The sequence below is a fragment of the Plutella xylostella genome, chromosome 5 (assembly GCF_932276165.1).
Source record: "Plutella xylostella chromosome 5, ilPluXylo3.1, whole genome shotgun sequence".
NCBI classification, from domain to species: domain Eukaryota; kingdom Metazoa; phylum Arthropoda; class Insecta; order Lepidoptera; family Plutellidae; genus Plutella; species Plutella xylostella.
In genome coordinates, this window is record NC_063985.1 from 8,204,104 (window position 1) to 8,230,411 (window position 26,308).

The following is a 26,308-nucleotide window of genomic DNA, read 5'->3' on the forward strand; positions in this document are numbered from 1 at the left end:
ATAATAATATTTACGTATCGATCGGCTACCCGGTCCTGAAATCTAAAAGCTGAAGTAGCTATGTGTAACGTAAGCTGTATTATAATCTAGGCGGAGATGGCGGGACGACTTCTCGACCACTAGTCTTTAATTACCGGCGTGTCTGAACGTTTTGGTAGCAGCCCTACCATCAGACTAGGGTACTATGGGCTAATAACCTGTATGCCTGAAACAAAACTATTACAGAAACTCGAAGTATAGAAAAACGGACCGATCAAAGAAAAACGACCTTTGGCGCGAAAACACGGACATTGATAGGCTGTTGGAACGTGCGAACCATGCGAGAAGACAGCCGAGTTAACCAAGTTGCACAATACATGGACGAATATGGGCTAGACATATTGGGTATATCGGAAGCGAGAAAAAAGGAGTTTGGGGAGGACCGAGTGGGAGATCTGACACTGCTGTACTCCGGGAATGACCACAAGCACGAAGCAGGAGTAGCCTTCCTACTGAGCAAAAGAGCCAAACAAAGCCTCCTGGATTGGAAACCTGTATCCGATCGCATCATAACTGCAAGGTTCGACTCAAGAATAAGGAAAATCAGCGTGATCCAGTGCTATGCACCAACTAATCAGGCGGACTTGGAGAAGAAGGAAGCATTCTACAACCAGCTTACAGCAACATTACGTTCTGTCAAGAAACAAGACATAGTGATATGTATTGGTGACTACAACGCGCAACTCGGGAGCGATAACCAAGGTATAGAATCTTGGCTAGGCAAACATGCCATTGGTCAAAGAACTGAAAATGGAAACATGCTGATTGACTTCTGCTGTCAAAACGACTTCGTCATTGGTGGGTCTATATTCCCACATAAAAACTGCCACAAGGTCACCTGGGTCTCTCCGGACCGCAAAACAGAGAACCAAATTGACCATGTCATGATCAGACGAAAGTGGAGGCACTCACTACAAGACGTAAGGAACAAAAGAGGAGCAGATGTCAACAGTGATCATCACCTAGTAGTCGCGAAAATCCACCTCAAAATAGCAAGGGTCCAAACAAGAGCAAAAGCCCCCTCGAAACGCTATGTCATCACAAAGCTACAGGATGCCGATAACAGGAGATCATTCAGTGTCGAATTACACAACAGGTACCATCAGCTCAATGTGGAGGACTCCACGCTAGAAACTCACTGGGAACACGTCAAGGACACACTTCAGAATTGCTGCCAGGAATTGATGGGCTACAGGGAACAGTCCAAAAAAGAGTGGATGTCAAGGGAGACTTGGAACAAGATAGCTGTAAGAAAGTCCATCAAGGCTAGTCTAAATGCCGAAACTGACTATCATGTGAAAGAGTCCCTGGCATACGAATATTTCCTGTGTGAAAGCGATATCAAACGCAGTCTGAAGAAAGACAAGCGCTCCTGGGCCGATGGCATATCACGAAGAGCACAAGCCGCTGCGTCAACAGGGAACATGAAAGAACTGTATAGAGCCGCGAAACAGTTATGCAGTAGACCTATAGTCACAAAACCCATTAGAGGCAGAGACGGACATCTCCTAGTCACAGTTAAGGACCAGCTATCCAGATGGTACGAGCACTTCTCCGGAGTCTTCAAAGCTCCAGACTCATCTGTTGAAAGCGAGGCAGAGGAATCTCAGGCACTACTCAACATTGACACAAGGCCACCTACGAAGATTGAAATAGCAAGAGCGATGTGATTGTATCGCAAATGAAGATGGCAAAGCACCAGGCAATGACGGAATTCCAGTAGAAGCTTTTAAAGCGAATGCTGATGTGTCTGCTGATGTCCTGTTTTCGCTCTTCCAAAAGATCTGGGAGAAAGAAGAGGTGCCAGAAAGTTGGAAAGAAGGCCTTATTATCAAACTGCCCAAGAAAGGTGACCTGACTAACTGTGGAAACTGGAGAGGCATAAACCTGTTGCCGACATGCTTAAAAATACTGTGCAAGGTGCTATTTTTTTTTTTTTTTTTTGTTGTATAGATTCTGATCTGTTCAAATGTTCCCACCTTTTTGATTGCGATCTAAATTATTGTGCATATGTATATTTATATATAACTTTATATGTTACAAAACTAATCCAAAATGACTTGAATGCAATTTTTTTTTTAAAGGACCTATCTGTGTTGAATATATTATTGTGTGTGTATGTACTGTACTCTACCATCGAACTCTTGCATACTGGCCTGAGCCTGCTGCTTTTAGGATTGAACACTACATAATATTGTTAATAATGAGTAAATTCGAATGTATCATCCACAAAAAGACCCATGGGTAAGACAAAATCATTTACAATTGGACATTTCAACGCGAGCGGGATCCTTAGGGACCGGTCACGATGAGTTCATAGCCGTCATGGAGCGTTACGGTGCCGACATTGTCTCAATCAACGAAACTTGGCTATATGAGGGTGAAGACCAGCGAGCCCCAGTGGTCTCCGGCTACCGACTACGTCACGCGCCGCGCGTGATCATTCCGGGGCAGCGCCAACGAGGCGGAGGAGTGGGTTTTTACATCCGCGAGGGTGTAAATGTCCGGGTTCGTTCTCATCCCGTGGCCGCTGGTATTGAACAGATGTGGCTCACATGCACCGTGAACTCTTTTAAGCTACTCGTGGGTACTGCGTACCGTCCACAGTGGCAAGACCTGAACTCATTTCTTGAAGCCATCACTGACACAGTCACTTCTTTAGCCGGTTACGATAAAATTATACTTGTAGGAGATTTTAATATTGATCTACTGAAACATGATAGCTACACACAAACCGTAAATGACTTTGTATCAAGCCTCACTCTGAATCAGTTGGTCTCTGAGCCAACTCATTTTGCTAACGACGACAGTGAGACCCTGATTGATATCGTCTGCACGGATATTGAGACCCGCCGAACCACTGATGATTACATTCCTTCTCTTGGTAGACATGCTTTTATATGTGTAGAACTTAATCTTAAAAAAATCAAGCCTAAACCGCGTTGGATTGTTTATCGCCCACTTCAGGATATAAATATAACACAATTTAACTCGGATCTGAATAGCATTGACTGGGAGAATATTAAAACACTTGGCAATCTGAATTCTATGATTGACACATTTAATGATTATGTTATTAGACTCTTTGACTTACATGCACCGGAGCGTGTTTTGAAACTATACAAGGCCAGAACGCAGAGGTTGGGACTGCTCGCGTATATTTTCAAATTAAAATGGTGCCATGATTTACTTGAAAGTATACAAGGCCATTACGCACTAATCGCGTATATTTTCAAGTAAGTTGGGCCAAAATTATGGCTTGAAAATATACTGCAGCAGTTACCACTGCGTACTAATCGTGTATATTTTCAAGTGCCAAGCGGCAATACGAGCACTTGAAACTATACGTGATCAGTTACCAGGTAGCCCTTTTGAATTGTTGCTCTCTCTTTCTTTCATGCGAAATAGTAATAAGTCTATTGCTTTCTAAACATTGCATCGTCATTCCGCACTTGGCATTGTTTTCGTAACGTTTGTTTACACCGTACAGTTACAATAACATTGTTGTTGTTTTTTTTTTTTTGTTGTAAATAGTAATAAATGATCTCACAATTACGTTGAAATCAAAACTTGATGAAAAATATGTAATATGAATAAGTCCATGTAGCAAAAAGTCAATACCGATTGACCCCAATTTTTTAAAACATTTAATTTAGTTGGTTATAATAATATTTTGATGCGCTGTTTAATGTACTTTAATATTGCCGACGGCGTCATTAAGCTAGTCTTTTCCGTTCAGGAGCTATCGTCACTGTAACTTTTTCATTGCTCGTGAGTGTAGTAGGTATTACTCTTAATTCATATAAATAATAAGATATTAGTATTCTTACTTGCAAGTATAACTGCTATAAATATCAATTTATCAATCAAATTAGAGCTTGTTCATCTTTATTTATTAACATTCTATAGGTATGACAGGCATAACAAGTAAATTGTAAGTAGTCATGTAGTACATGTACCGAAATAGTTAAGTAAATCAGAATCAGCATGTAGGTATAAATTATATGCGACAAGTACTCCAATCAAGCAATGTGCGTAATAGCATTGTATATTTTCAAGAAAGATTCAGTAAATCCCAACTTGAAAGTATACGCGATTAGTACGCACAAATCGTGTATATTTTCAAGTAAAATATTATTTTTTTTCACTTGAAACTATACAGTGCTAGTACTTTATGGGTGCGTTCTGGCCTTGTATAGTTTCAAAACACGCTGCACCGGAGAAACGCATTCTTATAAAACACAACAGCCACCCATGGATAACAGAGACTGTAAAACTTATGATGGAGCTAAGAGACACTGCACACAAGAAGTACCGTATTTCTAAATCAGATACTCACAGACAATGCTACTTGGATCTGAAAAAACTGGTGAATTGTGCAATTTTTAACGAGAAGCGAGCCTATTTTGAGCAAAATATTAATAAAAACATTAAAAACGCTGCCACCCTCTGGAAAAACTTAAAGAATACCGCGCTCCGCAGTCACACAGAACCATGCCTTCCTAACCATCTACAGAATCCGGATAAAATCAACCAGCATTTTTTGGATCTTCCTGGAAATAGCTCTGTCAGTAAAACCGATATCGAATACTATGAGTCGCATAAATTTGACACATCATGTTCTTTTAACCTTTTTACCATCCATGAGGAAACAGTGGTCAAAATCATAAATGGCCTTAAGTCTAACGCTCGAGGTGTCGATAATATCGCTTTAAATATGATAGTGTTGACTTTACCGCGCACGTTAGAAATAATCACTTTCATGGTCAATTATTCCATCAAAACTAGTTGTTTCCCAGATCTATGGAAGATTGCTCTAATTAGGCCTATTCCAAAAAGTGTAAATCCAGTATCCGAAAAAGAACTAAGACCGATCAGTTTACTGACATGTTTTTCTAAAATACTTGAAAAAGCTGTTAGCAACCAACTAACACAGTACTTAGAAATAAATAAAATCCTTCCTACAGTTCAGTCCGGATTTAGAAAGGGAAGAAGCACGGCAACGGCATTACTTAACGTAGTGGATGACATAATTTCCTCCCAGGATAAGGGCAAGGGCACACTGCTGACGCTACTGGATTTCTCCCGCGCTTTCGACACCATAAATATTCCCCTGTTATTAGCGAAATTATCCTACTATGGATTTGAAAAATCTACAGTTAGCTGGTTCAGGAGCTACCTCTCAGATCGGACGCAAAGGGTAATGTTTACAGGCACTGACGGGAAAACTATTTCCTCGTCATTACTACCTGTGACTAGAGGAGTCCCTCAAGGCTCAATCCTTGGACCTATCTTGTTTATTTTATATTCTTCCGATATTACCAATTGTATTAAGCACTGTAACTTCCACATTTATGCTGATGACCTTCAATTATATCTTGCCTGTTTGCCAGGGGATTCTGGGCCAACGGTGAACAAAATCAATGAGGACTTGGAGCGGATAGTAGATTGGTCCAATAAAAACTGCTTGCTTCTTAATCCGACTAAATCTAAATTTATGATATTAGGCTCAAAAAAACAAATACAGGGAATAAAAAATTACGATCCTAACATAAAAGTTAACGGCACAAGTGTTGAAGAAGTTACTGAGGCCCGTAATCTTGGCGTACTCTTTGATCAAAACCTTCGCTTTGAGAAACACATTCTCAACGTTGTTAGAAGCTGTTTTTACAAACTCAAAGTGCTATACAAAATAAGACCGTACATTAGTGAAAAACTGCGCATTCAGCTGTGTGAAGCACTAGTTTTATCAAAGTTAAACTACGCAGACACTGTCTACGGACCCTGTCTGTATGTTAAAACGCAGAACCTCATTCAAAGAGTCCAAAATGCTTGTGCACGTTTTTGTTTTAATATACCTCCTCGTGCTCATGTGACCCCATTTTTGAACAGTTCAAATTTATTAAAATTATCAAGTAGAAGAAAGCTTCATTTCGCTACCCTATTATTTGGGGTTGTTAGAGGTGAAACCCCTGAGTATCTTTACAAGAAACTTACATGGTCACATCAGTTTAATAAGCATAACACTAGGGCCTCCTCCTATCTACTCATTACCCCTGACTTCAGAAGCGCAGCATTTAGATGTAGTTTCCGATACGCAGCCTGTAAATGTTGGAATAATCTCCCCCCTCCCATTCGCGACCTAAAAGGACAAAGCACCTTTAAGCACAGACTCAAAACACACCTGATCTTGTTACAAAAGTTGCAGTCATGAAGTATTCCATGAGTACCTACATCTTTTTGAGTCTGGTTAATGCCTATATAATATGTATGTGCCTACACAAAATGTTAGACCTACCCTTAAATCTAAATGTATAATTGTTGTTTCACTGTTTATAATATCTTTTATTGTAGTACCTAACTAACACTTGTTTGTTCACTTACTTGTTTGTTTATTTTTTGTTGTACGCTTTGTAATTGTTTAATTCAAACGATCGCACTCCTACTCTACGGCGTTCCGTTCGCAAAGGATCCAGCTGAAAACCAGCGCTATAGTCCCCGGGATTATAGCACATGCTGAGTCTGGAGTCCTTTTCGACACTGAGCAGCAACTAGCACCTAGTGTACCCTACCTACTAATTTATTAATATGATTTTTTCTAGTAATTAAGTATTTTTGTTACCTGTTTTACTGTCCATGTTGTTGTTTTTGTGTCGAATAAAGTTTTTCTATTCTATTCTATTCTATTCTATTGCACCGTATGGCGGCTCCTATTGACGAAGGACTGCGCAAGGAGCAAGCTGGTTTCAGGGTAGGTCGATCGTGTACTGACCAAATAAACCTGTTACGCACAGTTCTGGAACAGTGCAGCGAAATGCAGTGCGAAGTGTTTACTCTCTTCGTAGACTTCGAAAAAGCGTTCGACAGAGTGAAGTGGTCTAGAATCTGGAAAATCTTAAGGAAGAAAGGTATCCCGGAGAAAATCATATCGATGATACGATGCCTATACACAGGTTCCTCATGCAGAGTTCTGCACTGTGGCGAGCTCACTGAACCTATACATGTTACCGCGGGCGTCAAACAAGGCTGTTTACTATCACCCCTCCTCTTTATAACGGTTCTAGACGACGTAATGCGTAGAGCCACATGCGAATCGCAGAGAGGTCTGCCATGGACACAGGAACAGCAATTAGAGGACATCGACTTTGCAGACGATCTTTGTCTGCTGTCGACTAAACGCCAACACCTGCAGTCCAAAATTGACGACCTCGCCAGAGAAGCAGAAAAGGATGGACTACGCATAAACTGCTCCAAAACTAAAGAGATGCGTCTCAACACGTCGGATGATTGCGCCGTGCATGTAAACGGGGAGGCCGTGGAGAGAGTGAACAAATTCACGTACCTCGGCAGCGTCGTGGACCCTCACGGCGGAACCGAGGCCGACATCGACGCCCGCATCAACAAGGCCCGGTCAGCCTTTGCGCAACTCAAGCCCGTCTGGGACTCCTCCGTCATCGCTCGCCGCACTAAAGTTCGGATTTTCGAGTCAAACGTCAAGTCAGTACTCTTATATGGTTGCGAAACGTGGTTCGTAAGAGATGACCTAACAAGAAGGCTACAAGTATTTGTCAACAAATGCCTTAGACAGATACTAAAGGTATTCTGGCCACGAACCATCTCGAATACGGAGTTATAGAGACTGACCAACCAGAGGAGAATTGACTCGGAAATCCGGCTTAAGAAGTGGAGCTGGATTGGCCATACGCTGCGGAGATCCGAAGACCATCCACCCAAAATCGCCCTGACAAAGTGGGCTGCATCTGGCAAGCGAAAGAGGGGACGGCCAAAAACCACGTGGCGTCGCACTGTCGTGCAGGAGGCAGCCGCCCTCGGCATGAGCTGGCACGAAGTCGAAGGCATGGCACAGGACCGGTCAGAGTGGAAATCTACACTTCGAGCCCTATGTCCCTGATTAGGGATCCCAGGACCTGATGATGATGATGATGAGTCTTTAATGTCTAGTGTTAGAATTCATTGCAAACTGGTTACTATTTACAAGGCGTTACGTCGCGCCACTGACAGTAGACATTAAAGAATAGTGGTCGAGAATTGGGGTCCAGGACAGTTTTTAGCCGGAATGGCGTCAGGGGGTCGACAACAGAGACGGTCGTGTGGAATAAGCATGGGTAGTTGAAGAATCTTTGCCCAGCAGTGGGACACAGACATGGGTACATAAAAAAGTTGTTGTCTGACGATGATAAGGAATATAAGTACACATAAAACAAGAGTCATTTTCACTCTTTAGTAACCTACGGAACCTTAAAAAAGCAATGGCGAAGCGCGGTCTCGATGGGTCGGGGATCAACAAGAGAGCTAACGATATTTCGTATGCACACACAGATGCTATTCACATTTTTAAACGGTGTTCCCTAAAATGAAGGTTTGTTTCCCGAACGGATTTTTCATAAAGTTTATTTTTTACTTACATTTGCATATTTTACGCCGGTCTCTGTGAAAAATGGTGAGGAACCTTTTGTTATTGTCATTTAGAAATGTGTGTAAAAAGTTGATTAATTATTTATTTTGATATATAGTCTGTAAAATTATGTCTGACGACCGAATGGCGTAGTGGTTAGTGACCTGACTACTGAGCCGATGGTCCCGGGTTCGATTCCCGGCTGGGGCAGATATTTGTTTAAACACAGATATTTGTTCTCGGGTCTTGGATGTGCCCGAAAAATGGCAATAGGCCCGCCCCCTATTACATTGGGACTAACATAACACTCTGGCGAAATGTGGGTGCAGCAATGCACCTCTGCCTACCCCGCAAGGGAGTACATTACAAGTAGGTACAAGGGGTGAGTGCGTGTTTTTTTTTTTTAATTATGTACCTATACAGGGTGTTGCAAAATTGGTATACTAAGCCGAAACCAGCATGTGCAGCATGTTATATCTAAGCCCGAAACTGAAATCAGAATTTCAAAATTCGCGAAAAAAATTATTCTTTTTCCATAGAAAGTTTAGACAAAGTTTCTATGGAAAATGAATTATTTTTTTCGCGAATTTTGAATTTCTGATTTCAGTTTCGGGCTTAGATAAACCATACGCATGCTGCACATGTAGGTTTGGGCTTAGTATACCCTTTTTGCAACACCCTGTATAGAATCTGAAATTACCTCAATTTCAACAGATTTATTTCGTTTCCTAGGCTTACAAGAGCATATGAGCAGATGAAGAAATAATGTGAAAGATATGTGGTGGACTGTCATGTCATAGAACTCATAGACATGGACGATCAATCTGTAGGTGGCACATGTTCTCAGTATAAATAACAGAGCACTCATAACAAAATTCACCACGGGCGTCTATATCCACACTAACCACGTTCTAAAAATGCAGTAAATATGCAAAATGCGGTCTGCAATTTGAAGAATATGAGAGCATATAGAATTTATGCATCACAAGTTTACGCCAGAGTATGCGAACTTCGTTTTAAAAGCAGAAACCGTCTGGTACCTATATTTCCCTCTACGTTTTTAGGTTCCACGCCACAGTAGGTATGATTTTATTTGAAAATAGTTTGGTACGATAAAGCGGCATGGCATACTAATTTTAATTACCCAGATGGTTATTGTATTTTTTTTTGTTTCACATTAAAAAAGAAACATGCCGGAATGTAGGAACTTTTCAGGTAAATGCTCTTGAAAATAGTCAGAATAGTCAGATACAAAAACTCAAATCAGTACAGCGTGAAATTCGAAGGAAATCCGATATTTTCGTATAAAACTGTGCGCATTTCGCATTTTTTTTCACCATTCATAGTTTATGTAAAGCTCACAATAATGTCGGCTGTCCAATTTCAAAACACAGTAAGCGCCAACTTTAAAAAAAAACGGGTCTTTGATTTATACATTATTTTAGGCGATTCCGCACATTCCTGCATTGTCAGAATATCAAAAAACGGCTTAGAAACGAAAATAAAATTTCTAAAAACCTAGTAACTCCACCCTGCGAAATCAAAAATGCCACGAAAACCATTTTAAAACACAGTAAGAGCCACCAACCATTTTAAAACACAGTAAGTGAAAATGATTTACTAGGTTTTAAAATTGTCAATGGCGCTAACTAGGTTTTGAAATGGTCAGCTAAGGTCAATTTTTGCCCGTTAATTTTAGTAAGTCACAAATGGCATACATTATTACAAACACTTTTTTCGAAAAAATATCTGATATTTCAGAACCTGTATCTTTGAACCAATGAGACCTAGAGAGGTGAATTAAAAATAGAACATAAGGAAATTTTGTCTTCTTTATAAAAGCCATAGAGACCTTTCTCGTCAGAACCTTTCTACTAGCCCTATTTTGCATAAACCAAAAAAAACTCAAACATTGTAAACTAATTTTAGCTCAAAATTTAGGAAATATTGTCTAATTTAAGGCAGCCATAAATAATGTTCGTGTCAGACATGCCTTCTTAATATGGCGATTTGGTTCATTTAGATAAAACTTAAAAAAATGCCGGTATTTCAGCTATTACTTAGTGCGGTCGTGTAAAAGTGCTGCAAAATTTGATTTATATTATGTGAAGGATCCAAAACATATAAAAAAATAAAAATTATTACGTTATTATTGCAATTTCAATATACTTTACTTGTCTTAAATTACACAATAATGGCTCTTACTAGGTTATAAAATGGTCAGTGAGGGCGGTTTTAGGGTGAGAAAACCATTTAAAACCTAGTTAGTGTTTTCTTTTGTGCATTACAGCAACAATATTAGTCATATTTAAATGAAATAGTATTGTATGTAAAGCCTAGGTTCTGCCGGTTCTTTTAAGCTTACATTCGTTTAGATATGTATCATAGTTTTATAATAATAATAATAAATTCATTTATTTCAGGTAATTTTTCATAATTACAAAAATAACCCATAGTTGTTGTTAGTAACAATAGCCCTTATTTCTATGTTAGTAGACAGAATACACAACAACATAAATTAATAATTTATAAAAACTAGTCCTATGCGGGTGGCCTCTGCCAGGTGAGGACGCTAGCATGCAGCAGGGAACAGCGACCCACATAGGGACAGTCGAGCCTGGCCGCAATGGTGGTCAGGAGGGTGTTGGGGCTGGCCCGCACGCGTCGCACCAGCGAGGCGGCTCGCTTTCGCATAGTTGCATAGAAGCAATCTGTTCGCGCCTCCACAAACATGCCTGACGCACTGCAGCGTCGGGACAGCCCCAGCAGACTCCGGAACGCATTGTTAAACTGCACCCGGAGGGCACTGTACGATTTTTGCGTGTAGAAGGCCCACAAGCTGCAGGTGTAGAATGTGGTGCAGTACGATTTATAAAGCGTTATTTTGACTTGCCTGGAGCACCGAAAAAATCTGCGAGCAATCATATTTGCTCTAATCGACAATGCCCTCCGTTCCCTCTCCATGTCGTCATCGTCCTTGAGGCTGGATGTCAGTAGGTGGCCTAAATACTTAAATTCATCTACCTTTTCCAAGGTAGTTTTACCAGGGCATTGAAATGAAGGGACAAAAACGTTTTTTGGCTCTCCTGAACATTTTGTCTCTTGGCTGTTACTGTGTTTTGAAATTGGACAGCCGATGTGGTTCTGTGATATAAAAAATCAAAGCGAAATGTGGTAGGTACATATACTATGTACCTCTATTATGTTTTTGTTCTATGTATGTACAAAATCGACACCCGTGCGTCATTATCAAATTTATACATATACATAGGACTTGCCTAGTACTTACCTAACTTTGTAAGGAACTTGTTAACGTACTATAGCTGGTCGCACCTTTATTTACGTTGTTTGCTTAGTGAAAATCCCCATTTTACTACAGACATGTTAGTATAGAGGATGAAATTTTATTAGTGATACTTCCCACATAAACGATAAACCCGCCGACATACTTACTGAACAACTTATTTAAACATGGGACTAATTCTGAACCAGTGAAATAACCGCTGTCTCATATACATTTAGATACAATAGCCATTTATCTTTAAGTACTACGGAACAGCTGTACCTGTTTTAAACAATGTTTCATTATTAAAATTGCCGGTTAGATATATAGCCTTCGTTAGTTCGTCCATTGATAAAATTCCTTCCTACACAGCTTGCACAGGACGTACAAATTGTCAACACCATGCGTGGGTACTAACGAGGGAGCGGTGTAAACTTGTTAACTCCAAGTGGCGGCAAACAAAAATGACGCGGGATTCGATGGTGGGGAAAATACGGCTTTTGGTGATGGCAATACTGTTCATGTTATGTACCTACTAGCTAGCTGTTTTCGGACTAAAAATATAACATACTTATTATGTGTTGTGCATCATATCACTTTCAGGGATAAAGCAGCATACTATAATATTATGACGTATGTTTTCATTAAGTCGAGGAGTTGTAATGACTGTAATGGTTTACATTTCTAAGCATTTTTTCACACAAGTGCAACAACCCTGTAATTTCACTTAAATTGCTTCAGCTCTACAGGGAGTTGCAAAAAGGGTATACTATATAATATACCAATTTTGCAACACCCTGTATACTATCGAACACTGTAAGAAATAAACGCAGTCAGCACAAAACAGCAACACTGAAAATTTTCTTGAAATATTTTCTGAACACCGATAACAAAAGCTGAAAATAAAAAGGCGCCTAAGAAAGGCTGATATGAAACGGTTCAGCGTTTTCTAATGCTTCAATTTTATTGCGTTGCACTTTGAATTCAATGAAACCTTTTATTAGTTTCAATTCTGTGTTTGTGGTTACTAGTGATGTCGACTGTAACTATGCCATTTAAAAGAACTGCAACCTGATATGACTTTGTAACAAACTTGTAAAGTACATTAGGTTAAGTAACGGGAGGAGTGTGGACAGATCTGAATGTATTTCTATGTTAATAATAAATAGCATGTTTTATAAAAAATATGTATAAAAAAATTAAAGTTATTTAGATTTAGTAGTAAGTCGAAAAATTTGGCGCTTATTTTGAAGCATTATCATTATTTTATTAACGGTTATATTTTGGCCTGTTCCACAATGTCTGGATAAATTATAATTATAATAACTGATGTTTATTAATGCACTGACATAAAGTTAAAACCCAGCCTGAAATAAAATCAATCAGTAAAGTGCAACCCTCAAGGCATATTGGGCATTTGCTGATTGTTTTTGAGTAATTGAGGATTATGTTCGCTTATTAAACGCTCGTATTCATTTGAATCAATTAATTAAGCGGATTTCATTTTATTTCTACTTTTTCAATTTATTACTCGTAGTACTTACATAATGTATAATTATTAAATAATAATATCCGTCTTATATTGGTTTGTGTACTCATATCTCTGCTGTAGGGATCACGAAAAAACAGTACCTAGAGGTACTTATAGCACCTCCTGCCTGCTGAACCGATAACGTATGTACATATTAGAAAATAGTAATTATTATAGTCACTTTCATCAGTTATTTTTAGCAATTATCTAATACATGCCGTGGACCAAAATTGGTGGCGATCCTTGCTAGATCCCTCTACAAAAGCAGTAGAGGATTGTTGGATGATCATAATATAATATATATTTTAGCTGACACATAAATACAGTACAACACTAGAAAAATGTTGAATTGACTGAAGAAGCCTCATATAAAACATTTCCAATTGAAAGGGTCTGCTATAGTGCTGCAGAGTTGCTTATACCACGCTTTGAAATGTGCTATAGTAGCAAGCCACTTGCTTTATTGGTTGGCTTCTACTGTTGAACGTGTATGCATTGTATTGTATGCGCTATTCATACATAAATGTACTTCACATTTTCAGTTTATTTACAGTACAATGTATGATAAAGAGTACGGGTTACCTGCCTTTGTTTTAGTCCCTTATGTATATCTGACATGGTCCTGCAGAAATATATTTGGCATATTATTATCCAAGATCCAAAAACATATACTTACCTATCTAATTTCGTGGACTGGTACCATGCGACTCAAGAATTAATCTCTGTAAATTCACATCACACGCTTTCTTCGCACCTCCCGTGTGACATGAAATAAATGTAGCTTCATTCCCTTTCAAAGATCAAGAATGTAATAAGCTCTGTAACATCAAAGCTCCGAGTATGAGTGACGTGTGAAGAGTGTTAATTACCACCTTTTTCTCAGACTTCCCATTTCCGTTTTCGTTTTACTGACTGCATGTGAATGAAGTTTTATCCGTGTACGTAGAGCCTTAGGCGCTCCGCTCACTGTCACTGCACGAGAGTCGATGCGCTGTCGCTGCTGCGGCGCCCGACACGCCTTCTCTATCCTAACTAATATTATAAATGCGAAAGTAACTGTGTCTGTCTGTCTATCTGTCTGTTACTTTTTCTTGCTGAAGAAGTCGAGGCGGAGACGCGGTGCGGGCGAGACGCAGGCGAGGGGAGAACTTGACATTGTAAATGAAACATAACTAAATTAAAACCCTGCGCCTTAAGGCTTAAAGCCGAAGCGACGACAACGTGACGCCGCGCCGCCTCGACTCCAGCAGTGGGCGAAGCGACTTAAAGTAACCGATGGCGATCCGAAAAAATAGCTTTCTATCTGCTTTCTATTCAAACTTTTTGTCAGAACTCTATCTAGTCAACCCTGAATTTGAGTAAATACTTATCTGGTCTGGAATAGACATTATCTGTATCGTGTTCATTCGTAGGTATTTATTTACGATGTTTTCTTTCACCGATATGCTTATTTTTATTTTGCAACTAGGCACTTATATGTCGTAAGTAACGAATATTTTTGGCAAGTCGCCAAACAACCGCTGGAGAGTCCACAATTTCCTCTTTATATTACACTGAGTACGATAAAAGTAAAATCTAGGAAAAGCCATGAATACCTCACCCTCATAAAGTGGCTGCTATAAGCCACTTTTTCAAACGAATGGCCTGAACAGCACAAAAGAACGACTAATGTGCCAGTAACTATCAATAGGTATAGAATTTATGGCGTTGAATCACTTCTGCGCTGGCTGGTCAAAGATTAGTTGGTTAAGTAACTATGTAGGTAAGATAAAACTTTGCTGAAGTAATCTAGCTTCAAAAATGCAGTAAAATAGTGAATTGAATCATATTTATGTAAGTACTATAGGTTTGCAAGATTACTTATTTATAATATACTTATATAACTTTATAAGTAATATACTTAATAGTAATTCTTACATAAAAAAAGGTTTTTTTTATGTAAGAATTACTATTATACATATTACTTATTTATTTTAAAATTCCACAAATTACATTCATATGAATTATTTTTCCCGGGATTGGTACAAAACATACTTTTCGGGAAGGCATACAAATTTTTTGGGTAAAATATTAGGTCCTTACATATGAAATTGGCGTTTTCTATAGGAGGAACATAAAGTAGTTTTTTTTTTTAATGAAATATATTAAATTAATCAAAGTATGTACCATTGCTATGTATGCACTTTTGCCATCTCATAGGTAGTTCATTGATCCCCTTACTAAAAAAACCATTCGGGCGGGAATCAATAAAATCTTTGAAGGCGGTTTGGACTGCCCCATCGGAGTTGAATTTTTTTCCTTGCAAGTAGTTATCCAAATTGCGAAAAAAATGGTAATCTGTTGGAGCAAGGTCCGGAGAGTACGGTGGATGTCTAAGACATTCTAATTGAAGCTCCTCTAATTTGGTAGCCGTCTGTTGTGCAGTGTGTGGTCTAGCGTTGTCCTGAAGCAGCAGTGGCCTAGAGCGATTGACCAGCCTCGGTTGTTTAGCAGCTAGCTTTTCCATCATGGTTTGCAGTTGCTGACAATAGATATCTGCCGTAATCGTCTGGCCAGATTTAAGAAAGCTGTAGTGAACGACACCGGCACTAGTCCACCAAACACTTACAAGCAACTTTTTTTTAGTCAATTTTCGCTTAGGGCAGGATTTGGCTGGTTCGCCAGGGTTCAGCCATTGCGATGAGCGCTTCCGATTATCGTAGAGGATCCACTTTTCATCACAGGTAATGATTCGATTTAAAATTCCTTCATTATTGTGCCGGTTGAGTAACGTAACGCAGCAGTCGACGCGCGTTTGTCGGTTTGCTTCACTCAATTCATGAGGTACCCACCTTTCAAGCTTTTTCACCTTCCCAATTTGCTTCAAGTGGATTAGAATAGTTTTATCACTAACACCGGAGCCTGCAGCTAACTCGGACGTGGTTTGCGATGGATCCGCTTCCACAAATAGCCTTCAATTCTTCATTATCAACTTTGGTCTCCGGCCGTCCACGAGGCTTGTTCTGCAGGTCGAAATTTCCAGAACGAAAACGTTGGAACCAAAAACGCACTGTGTTTTCTTTTGCGACACCGTCACCATACACATCATTAATCCTTCGAGCCGATTCCTTTCTGCAGCACTGGTGCCACGGTGGAACTCATACTCGTAAATAACGCGATATTTCAAGTTTTCCATTTTGTAAACAGAGTGATACAAAGAAAAAAACAAAAGAAGAAAAAACAAATGAATTAGGGGGTTTGAAACACAAATGCATGAGTAAAATAGCTGTATGAATTTTAATTTGGAATTCCTAACCATAAAGGTAATATTTGAGATCAAAGTGGCCAGTACGACAAAACGCCAATTTCATATGTAAGGACCTAATAATACTAGGTGAAGATCTCGATTGAAAAACAAGTGTACTATCTCAAACAATACATAGTCTATGGCCAGCCCTCTTCCGAAAAGAAAATATTAGTCTTTCAAAGTACGCAGACGTAGTGGTAGAATGCCCCCGCCGGTTGCTTGGATAGATTGTTCGCAGTTGTAAATACTTGCCTTCCCATTGCCAATGGGAGATAAAGGTCTAAAGATGAACTGAACAAATAACTTGTTTCGGTCGCCGAAGATTTATTTCGCAGAGGGTGAAAGTTTTTTATGGTATCGATGACGTATTGTAACATTTCAATAAGTGAATACTCCTTGGTCTTGGATTTTTTTTAAAGATTAATAAAGATGAAGCGTCCGTAGTCGAGCGGGCCTCAGTGATCGTAACTGATCGCTGAGGTTAAGCAACAACTGACACGGTCAGCCATTGGATGGGTGACCAATTTCAAGTGGTGCTTTTCTGGACGCTTCCGTGCTTCGGACGGCACGTTAAGCCGTGGGTCCCGGTTGCTGCTTCGGCAGCAGTCGTTAAGCCTAGCCAGAGGCCTTCGGGCGACTTGAAAATATCTGACAGTCGGGTTGCCCACTTACCCGACAACTCTCTCAGCACAAGCTTGCTTGTGTTGGGGTCCACCAACCCGCACTTGGCCAGCGTGGTGGACTAGGCCTAAACCCTTCCTTCATTGGAAGGAGACCCGTGCCCCAGCAGTGGGGACGTAATGGGTCGTGATGAATACCGAAGTATTTGATAATGTAGGTAAGTACTTACTTATTAGTTTGTCTCTTTCTTTATACTTTCTTTATTTTATACTCAACATAATTATAATAATCTCAAACAAGCAGTCCTGCACAAGTTGTCACACAAAAACTTCAAAAGGCTCAAAAGGCGTATCAATTACAATGTTTTCGCCATTAAAATGAAAAGAGTATCAAAGTATAATGAAGGTGGTAGGGGGGGGGGGGGGGTACTAGGTAGAGTGTGGAGGGGAGGGGGTCACAGTAATTAGTTTTCTTCGGCGTTATGACGGATCGCTTGTCAAAGAAAAGTTGAGCAAATGCTGAGAGATGGAGAATGTATGTGCAGCCTCATGATGAATTACTGCTACTGAATTCACGGCATATTCATGAGCTACATAAATTTTTCGCCAAGTCACACTTTACCAGTTTTTTACTAAGTACAAAATTACTTATTTTTTGAGAATCATTATTGGCCCAAAAAATATGAAGTACTTATCAGTAATATTATTTTTGTAAAATTTTGCTTACCTATGTATATTTTTTTTAGAATCATCCCGACATAAAATGTTTAAAATGTATCAAATAATATTAAATATATTATTATTATTATTCTCGTCACATTTACCTTAATGGAGATATTTTTTTCATCGTAGCGCCGCGCCGCCTCGTCTTTTGTTAAAGGGTTACTTTCAAATAAGTTGCGATATTTACTACTTGCCAAAAACATATTTCCGGCAGCACAACTAATAAAAATGATCCTTTTATCGGTTCTTTGATGGTTTTGTGTGTCTAGCCCGGAGGCTCCCTCTCAATATCGTATTGTAAACATGTTGGAGGAAACATCTTGTTCCGCCATTTTCCAACACCGGAAGTCTCGAAACAAACAACGGATCCGGAAGCAAGAGTTTCAAGTAATCATATTACATATCTGCGCTTATATGAAAGAGAGTTTATATTTATAGTTAATTATAGTTTCTATAATACAATACAAAGAGATTAAAGGTACCCTACCCGACAGTGGCAGCGATGGCCAGCATCTTCTTTTTCGTTTAATTTTATATTAGGTAGGTAGTTAGTTATAGTTAGGCACTCATAATTATAATGTAATCAAGAAGTTCTATTGTGTGATACCAAGAGATTAAATACACAAATAGTAGGGTGTACGGTAGTCTGTAAGAGGTAAGTAAAGCATGTCTTGCAGGGTAGGCTATACTAGGCTTCTATTCTATTCTATTCTCTGTGGGGGTGTAAGTACCTGCACCTGGCTCTCTCGAATGGAACCTTTGTGCATATCCCCAAGGTCTAAACTGCCTTCCTAAGCTTGGACCATTTCCCACCACGCTGGTCCACTGCGGGTTAGTGGGTTCACATATCTAGATGTGCTAGATCAGGATATGCAGGTTTCCTCACGATGTTTTCCTTCACCGTAAGAGCGATGGTATACATTGTACTTAAGTTAAAATAACTCATTGGTACATGTCAGCGCCGGGATCGAACCCGCATCTCTGGCGTGAGAAGCGGGCGCTTACCCGACTGAGCTACCACCGCTCTACTAGGCTTGTAGAAGCTAAAAATTACATTTTCATCTTGCATGTAGGTCGATTTTCGTCATAAGCTAAGAATTGCTGAGATTTTCGTCATAAACAGAATTCAATCTTTTTCCATTTCCTTCACACACACTAGAGCCTTTTCAAAATATTTTGTGTTGTGGTGGGTACCTAGACGGCGGCATAGTGGTCGGTAGACCGAAACACCACTGTTCGAGTGATTTATACCCTCGGGCATTGTTGCAGCCTCGACAAAATAACTTCAGGATTTGTACTAGCCAGGGTTTATTGAGTAACTGTCTAATATTTAAGTAAGTTTCTGGCATAGAGAGTACTTATATGGATACAGGAAAAAGGTCGTGAGTCCTAATAAATATACCTAACCCATGTAGTATGTACCTACCTATATTTTAACTAAGTACTTTAAACATGATATGACTCGGTGCTTTCTGAATATTTTCTCCCATCACATACCTACTTTATTTACTTACACGGACTTTGTAGGAAACTCCTCATTTGCACAAAATGAAATATTATATGACGGTTACACCCATTTGTATGGTAAAGAGGCGTTGTGACCCGTACATTTTCGCTTACAAAAAGGTATTAAATTCTCTTGCATAGTTTCGGCCTCATGCCAATTTTTGACTCGACTGTTTTTATTTTGACTATAGCAGTTGGAATCTTATTTATCTGGAGTTCATCAGTTCATTTTCGTTCTTACTGCATAATAGACATAGAGTCATATTTAAAATCGGCGAAATCCTGTATCCTCCACTTCAACCACGCGTGACCAGCCGTGACAATTTCCATGAAACCTCACGCTTGGAATCCAATTATTTTGGTTGCAATCAACACTGGATTATCATACCAATCTGTCCGATGACCTTTTACTTCAATTTAATCCTTAGGTCACGGACCTAGAGGGCAGAATCGCTTGTGCAGATAGTTGTCGCCCGTAAATTGAAAGTATGAATGCTATCGCATAGATTGATTGGGGTTATCGAGTTACTGACGGGATGGCATGGGCTGATTATAAAGATGGACATTGATTATGAGGTTGATAAACTGTGATGAGATTAATGCGGTCGTCAAAATGAGGTTTTGCCTGGAATTAATCCAACATCAATTTTATTTTATCCAACAAACTGAATACGTATCTAAATCTATGTAGATTGTTGAATGTTGAGCCGTTATAAAATATAAAAGTTATGTTTAGGTACAGTTAGTTTACTTCAACCGATAACTTTACTCAAATCCTTATATTTAACATCGGTGATGGCAAATAATAGTAGGTACCTTATACCTACATATAATGTAAATATTATTTAGGTATTTTGAGGTCGAAAGTTACCACCTCTAATAGTGAGTGAGGGATTTAATATGAATGTCAAGACACAATCTTCTCTCTCTTCTCTCTTTATGTCTCAATAACAATGGCTTAACAAGTTAACATCCTATAGTACGGGAAGGTTACCCTTGCTTGGCAAAAACAGACGAACGAGGGCTGACAAGCAATCGGTACGTTTTAAACAACGAAATAGAGCCGTTCTATGTCTTTCGTAAACTAGAGTAAACCCCGGCCCCCTACTCTGTCCTGCATACATGAGATATCGTACTCATTACGCTGCTAATTGTTTGATAAACAGACAGGGAGGTAACTTCATTACTCTGACATCGGTATGCCATTTGTAGATAATATTGAAACACTACAGAGACTAGACACTAGTGAAGACGTGAACACTTAAAGGACCTTTTACACTCATAGCAGGGGTTTATGTTTATATCTTCCCGTTGTATATCAAATTCTTACTGTGTTAAAATCTTCCTATGCTATATAAATTATAAATTCCATTCCATTTATTAAATAGAATGGCACAGAGAAAAGTACTAACAAATCAAAACTAACTCAAACGACTACTTATCAAATTGAATAGTCTTTCAAACCCGATCGGGTCACAGAATCACTTTACACACAAAAACCCATCAATCGGCACAACCGGCTTAACCCTTGTAATTACGGAACCAATCACTTCCGTCTATCACCTCACTTGGCGCTGCGAGCCGGTAAAACGGTTTCGTACACATGTGGAGCGCGAACCTGGCGGGGTTACTCTACACTGGCGGAAAACGAACAAAAGAGAGCTGCGATGCAAATGGCAAGTTTATTACAACGAAATAGAGTCGTGTCTCACGTAGCAGCGCTCCGGAGCGTCGGTTTTCGTTATACAGAGTGATCCCCCGGGTAATGCGACGGACCGCCCGCACTTTCAGTAGAAGAGAAGTGGAAATGTTTGAACTGAAATGAAAATTAACATCAACCCCTCGAAAATAAGTAAAGTTATTCAAGAATGTTTAATCTGTGCTAATGTAGGTATAGGTAGTGCGGAACAAGTAAGAAAACAAGTAAATTACAACGCTACACCTTAGGAATAATTGGCACCTTGTTACAGATTCAAATGATTTATTTTTGTCATTATTAGTAGGTTCCTTATATTACTCATCAAATCGTAGGTATTCCCAAAGAGGAATTAGGTACACATAATATAGAAAGCACATTGCAATTTTTACTGTTCCCAGTTAGAGGAGTCCCTTACAGCAGTGGTCATTTCACGGGCACCTTACCTCCACCCTGCCAATTACAATTCTCACTGGATATTCCGCATGTTAAGCTTATCAAATTGATCTATTATTTCGGTAGATATAATAACAAATAAAAGTAGGGTTTTTTCGTTTGCGAATTTTAGGTTTAGGTTAGTACCTACCCTTAAAAAGAATAATTACCTAAGTACTACTTTTATGTAGCCACTTGCCGTCTAACTATGCAGGTTGTTGCAAAAGGAGTTTGTATACTATAAAGCGGAAAAGGGTGAAGTCTAGTAAATATGAACTATAGCGATGGCGCCAAGCTGACAAATTCTAGGCATTGTACGGAAAGGGTCACAACACAATTAAGCTATGTCCATATTGAATGCAAACATCATAGCATGCGGTTATTCAGAACTAGATATCTATCGCATATCTTCACTGAAATAGCAACAATATGATTGATATATTATGCGGTGCATTGTATGTAAGTGTTTGTAACTAAATGAATACCCGTTTTGAATATGGAAAAAGAACAGTACTTATCGTCAACTGTCACTGCCAAAATTGACAGTTCCAAAAGTGACATTTGTTCTTTCCGTGTGTTTGTGTAGATTCGAAAATTGTATCGAATCCTGTGATCGCTGCACTGTAGCATCATTACTGTGTCTAGAATAGGTCGTCGTTGCGTGGATATAGTGAATCAATCACAGGCACGTCCGGGGCTATGTTTATCTGGACTAATATCTACGATCACATGATTCACATGGTTTTTAGAGTTTATACAGATTAACACGGGCAGGCCACGTCATGCGAATGCACTCGGACCGGTGGGCAAAAATTATAACCGAGTGGGTGCCGAGCGACGGACGCAGGCGCCCAGGTAGACCTAGGCGGCGATGGCGGGACGACCTGGACAGATTTTTGCCGGATTGGCGTCAGGTGGTCGACAATAGAGACGTGTGGAGTGAACATGGGGAGGCCTTTGCCCAGCAGTGGGACACTGAAATGGCTACATAAAAAAAAAAAAAAAAAAAAAAAAAATACAGATTAAAGGAGTTTCATTGGAGTTACTTTTGATTGAATTGTTGCTGACGCAAGGTTCTTCAATTCCCTGTTTCGTATGTAATTAAAGTTAATAATTTCTTATAATAAAAAAAAAAACTCTTTGTAATTTATACTAATTATATCTTTTTATTGAATTATAGGTAATAAACACCTAAAAAAAACAAGCTTAAAGATACTACAATAGTCCTCACAGGATTTGTTAAAACTAACCAGTTTTTGTTCAAGAAAACTATTTTGATTAATAAAAAATTATAGGTACTACCAAATGGTGTTATGGGTACTGACTTGACTGCTATGCCGAAGGTCCCGGGTTCGATCCCCGGCCGGGTAGATGGACTGTTTAGTTTAGGCTGTCTGAGGTATATACGCGTTGCTGAAACGCTGAAGTCGCGTGAATTTTTCACTTTTCTATCGGTTAGAAAAAGCTCTTAAAGGGCCTAGCCTCTGCTGAATTTTATTATACTTTACTTGCATGTTCATAAAAAAGAATAACCTTAAACATTACAATAGGTACTTCTTGTTAAACCTTTAGAAAAAGCGTTGTACCTAATCTTTAAAAAAATACAAAGAAATATTGTACATAAAGACTCATTTGCAAGTAAACTGTGCCATTATATACAGGGGTGTTATAAAAACCTACTGGCCCATGAAAATGTCTCGTCAGCATGGCCGAAACGGCTGATAGAGGGTGGTTCTTCCGCTTGTCGCCCTGTATATTGATGGATTGTGGGTTCAGTAACCCCTGCCTTTATTATGCAAAGGACTGCACTGTATACCTGCGAGGTGGTGTATATGTATAACGTAGTAGTCTATGTCTACTTCATGGTGCATTGAGGTGGTTTCTATTCTATACGTGTCTATGTAGGTATTCAAATTCAAATGGTTTAATCGACGTAAAATTTTACAATTATTTGTCGATAGTCATCTACCACCATTTCACAAAGGCCCCGTCATTGAGAAGGAAAGAAATGGCGAAAGAAACTCCTCGAGCATCTTTTCAACTTTTTCCTTATATATCTATTACAATTTTTACTTATATCTAGTACCTACAATTTTACTTAAGTACCTATATCCATTTCATTTTTTCAAATATATAATATTTGTCCATGTAGTTATAGAACAAATCAGAAACTAACTATTATGAGTAAAATATTTGTATATTTTTGTATATCTAATTATGTTTTTCTATGTCTTTTAATTATTATGAATAAAATGGACAACTTATACGGATATGAGTAAAATGATTAAACAATCTGAAAGCAAAAATGGAATAACAAAAATGAAAAAAAAAACTTGCCTTGGAAATTGAAAAGTTTCACAGTTATATTTTAGGGTAACTGCGTCATATACGGACATATCCAATGCGGCCTACAATAACGGCGCGCTTACACAGCACACGCCCGTTACTGGCCGCGCCGGATGCAGATTATTAGTTCTGCCGCTGATAAAATACTATTTCACACACGAACAGATGGTCTGTAGGTAGTAGTACCCTACATATTTCATAAAATCTGAAATTTACCGGCTCGTTTAATAATACAATTAATGGAGTAAAGTAAATCAAATGGTAGATCATGTTCATTCTCCATTTTTAATGGATGATTTAAGCCTACTAATGTTAGTACGTTAGTAGTCCACTGAATATGAGCCGCCCGGTATACCACTGACCCGTTGGTCCGATACCATCAGGACCAAACTGGATGACTATGACACAGGACCGTGGCCGTGGTACTAGGCGTAACATGGAAGAGGCCAATACCCTGCAGTGGGTAGACATAGGCTGAAGAAGAAGAATGTCAGTAAGATTTATCTATGTTTCTACTCTGCAATGTAGAGATGCAGGAGCACAAACGTACATAATATGGCTAAATGTGGGCAAATGAAAACCAAGTTAAACCAATCCCAATGACTGGAAGCTTTTTTGATTAAAACTTAGTTTTTACTAGCTCTTGGGACCTGCACGAGTAATTTCCATTGTAATTTTGTGTATAACAGTCTGGCAAAAAATATTTCATTAATACCAAAGGTTTTTTACGGTAAATTTAATGCATTCGCTTCACTGATTGTACCTACGATAAATAAAGAAACCCCGGCTAAATACCTTTACAGTTTGTAGGTACTCCTTATTCAAATGTTTCCTTAAACGACGCTTTGATTTTTCACCCCTCGTTTATTATTAAACGTTTACAAAATACGGCTATGATTCGTGTCAAAGAAATTCGGCCTATTGATGAAAAAAACTTGTAAAAATACACAGCTTTAACCCCTAAACCACCCTGTGAATGTTATTATACTTAACGGAATATTTGCATATTTATTTAAAGAAAAAAATACTTCAAAAGCTGAAATATTTAAGCGATTTGCCTTTTCATTTCACGTCTTCAAAAGACGGTAATATTGTAGTTGAAACGAAATCTATTACAAATGTTAGATCAAAGCCGCGTCAACTCCAGGCTGTGCCTATTTACTTATACAATACACACAAAATAAATGTGAAATGAGAGCCAAGTTCGTGCCGAATGTTGACTTCAGCGACAAAAGAAGTGAGTTCTAAATGGGTGCCAAGTTCAATGGTCAGTCCTCAAATTTATTTGTAAGTAACAGTATTACATAATCATATCTTCTTATAACATAAAATAATGTATTGTAGCCTAAGGTCTGTCTTAAACCAAGACCTAAACGCTTCATGTTAACTTAAATAATAAATACAACGAATACAATTTTCATCGCTGAACGTCGTTCAAAATTGTGGGGGAGGCAGTCCAAATTCAATCGCTTCACGCGCGTTCGAAAACCACGGCGATAAAAGCGTTGTGGTTAGCGGTCACCGACACAACAATACGTGGCATGTTCTAGCTTTGTGACAAGCTAGCGTCATAAACAGACCATCGTACATTTCACTGTAAATTGTGCGTGCATTTAGTTTGTGCAAACTTAAATTTCATTTTGATGTGTATCTACATGCGTAAAGGTATATACTCGTATCGTAGGATAATATTGCAAAAGCACGGATAATTAGACCATAGTGATAAATGCTTATTTACCTAATTTTATCTAGCTTCGCTGCGCTCAAGTGCGCTCCGCTTTGCTTTTGACGAACATACTGTGCACCGCACCTAACATGCTCCTCCTCGCTTTGCTTGTCGAAGCATCTACATATCTTGAGTTTGACAATTATCACTTTATCACCTTATCCGTGTTTTCTTACCTGCCAGCCACTCCATCCCCATAAATATGAAATTATTAGAGCAAATCGAACATCATCAGCAAGGAATGTCGATTGAAGAAGGCAAATATTTACCTAAGGTAAAAAAATCCCATCTTTTCCATCTAAAACATTTAAAACATATTGCCCACGTCTACATTGGGTTCCTTTGACAAATTTATCGCGCAACCTTGCCTTTAGTAATTAATATAAAGAAGGTGATTCGTTTACATTGACTTTTTTAGGATATATTACAAACTCCAGGAATTATTTGCAAACTGAAGTTACAGTCACATAATAAGTGTTTAGATCCGAAGACCACTAAGGCTAATAATTAGAAGGAGGTGGTGTCTCCCAGCGGCGGTACAAAATAATATACTCTTACTGAACTGAACATGCGTTTGGAAGTTTTTGAAACCAAAGTGGCTTAGCATAAGTGCTTCTACACCTCTATTACACGACGCGACGTAAGTATACCCACACAAAAGCAAAGCAACAAACATTATAAATCCTGATATAGGTAACAAC

At 39.0% G+C, this 26,308-nt stretch overlaps 1 protein-coding gene across 1 annotated transcript; it reads left to right on the forward strand.

The window, feature by feature from the left end:
- Positions 1 to 317: 317 nt before the first annotated feature.
- On the forward strand, positions 318 to 1,709 carry LOC125491393 (craniofacial development protein 2-like). The gene has a single exon (XM_048633222.1). It carries the CDS (start codon positions 318 to 320, stop codon positions 1,707 to 1,709), a length of 1,392 nt encoding a protein of 463 aa, XP_048489179.1.
- Positions 1,710 to 26,308: the final 24,599 nt, after the last annotated feature.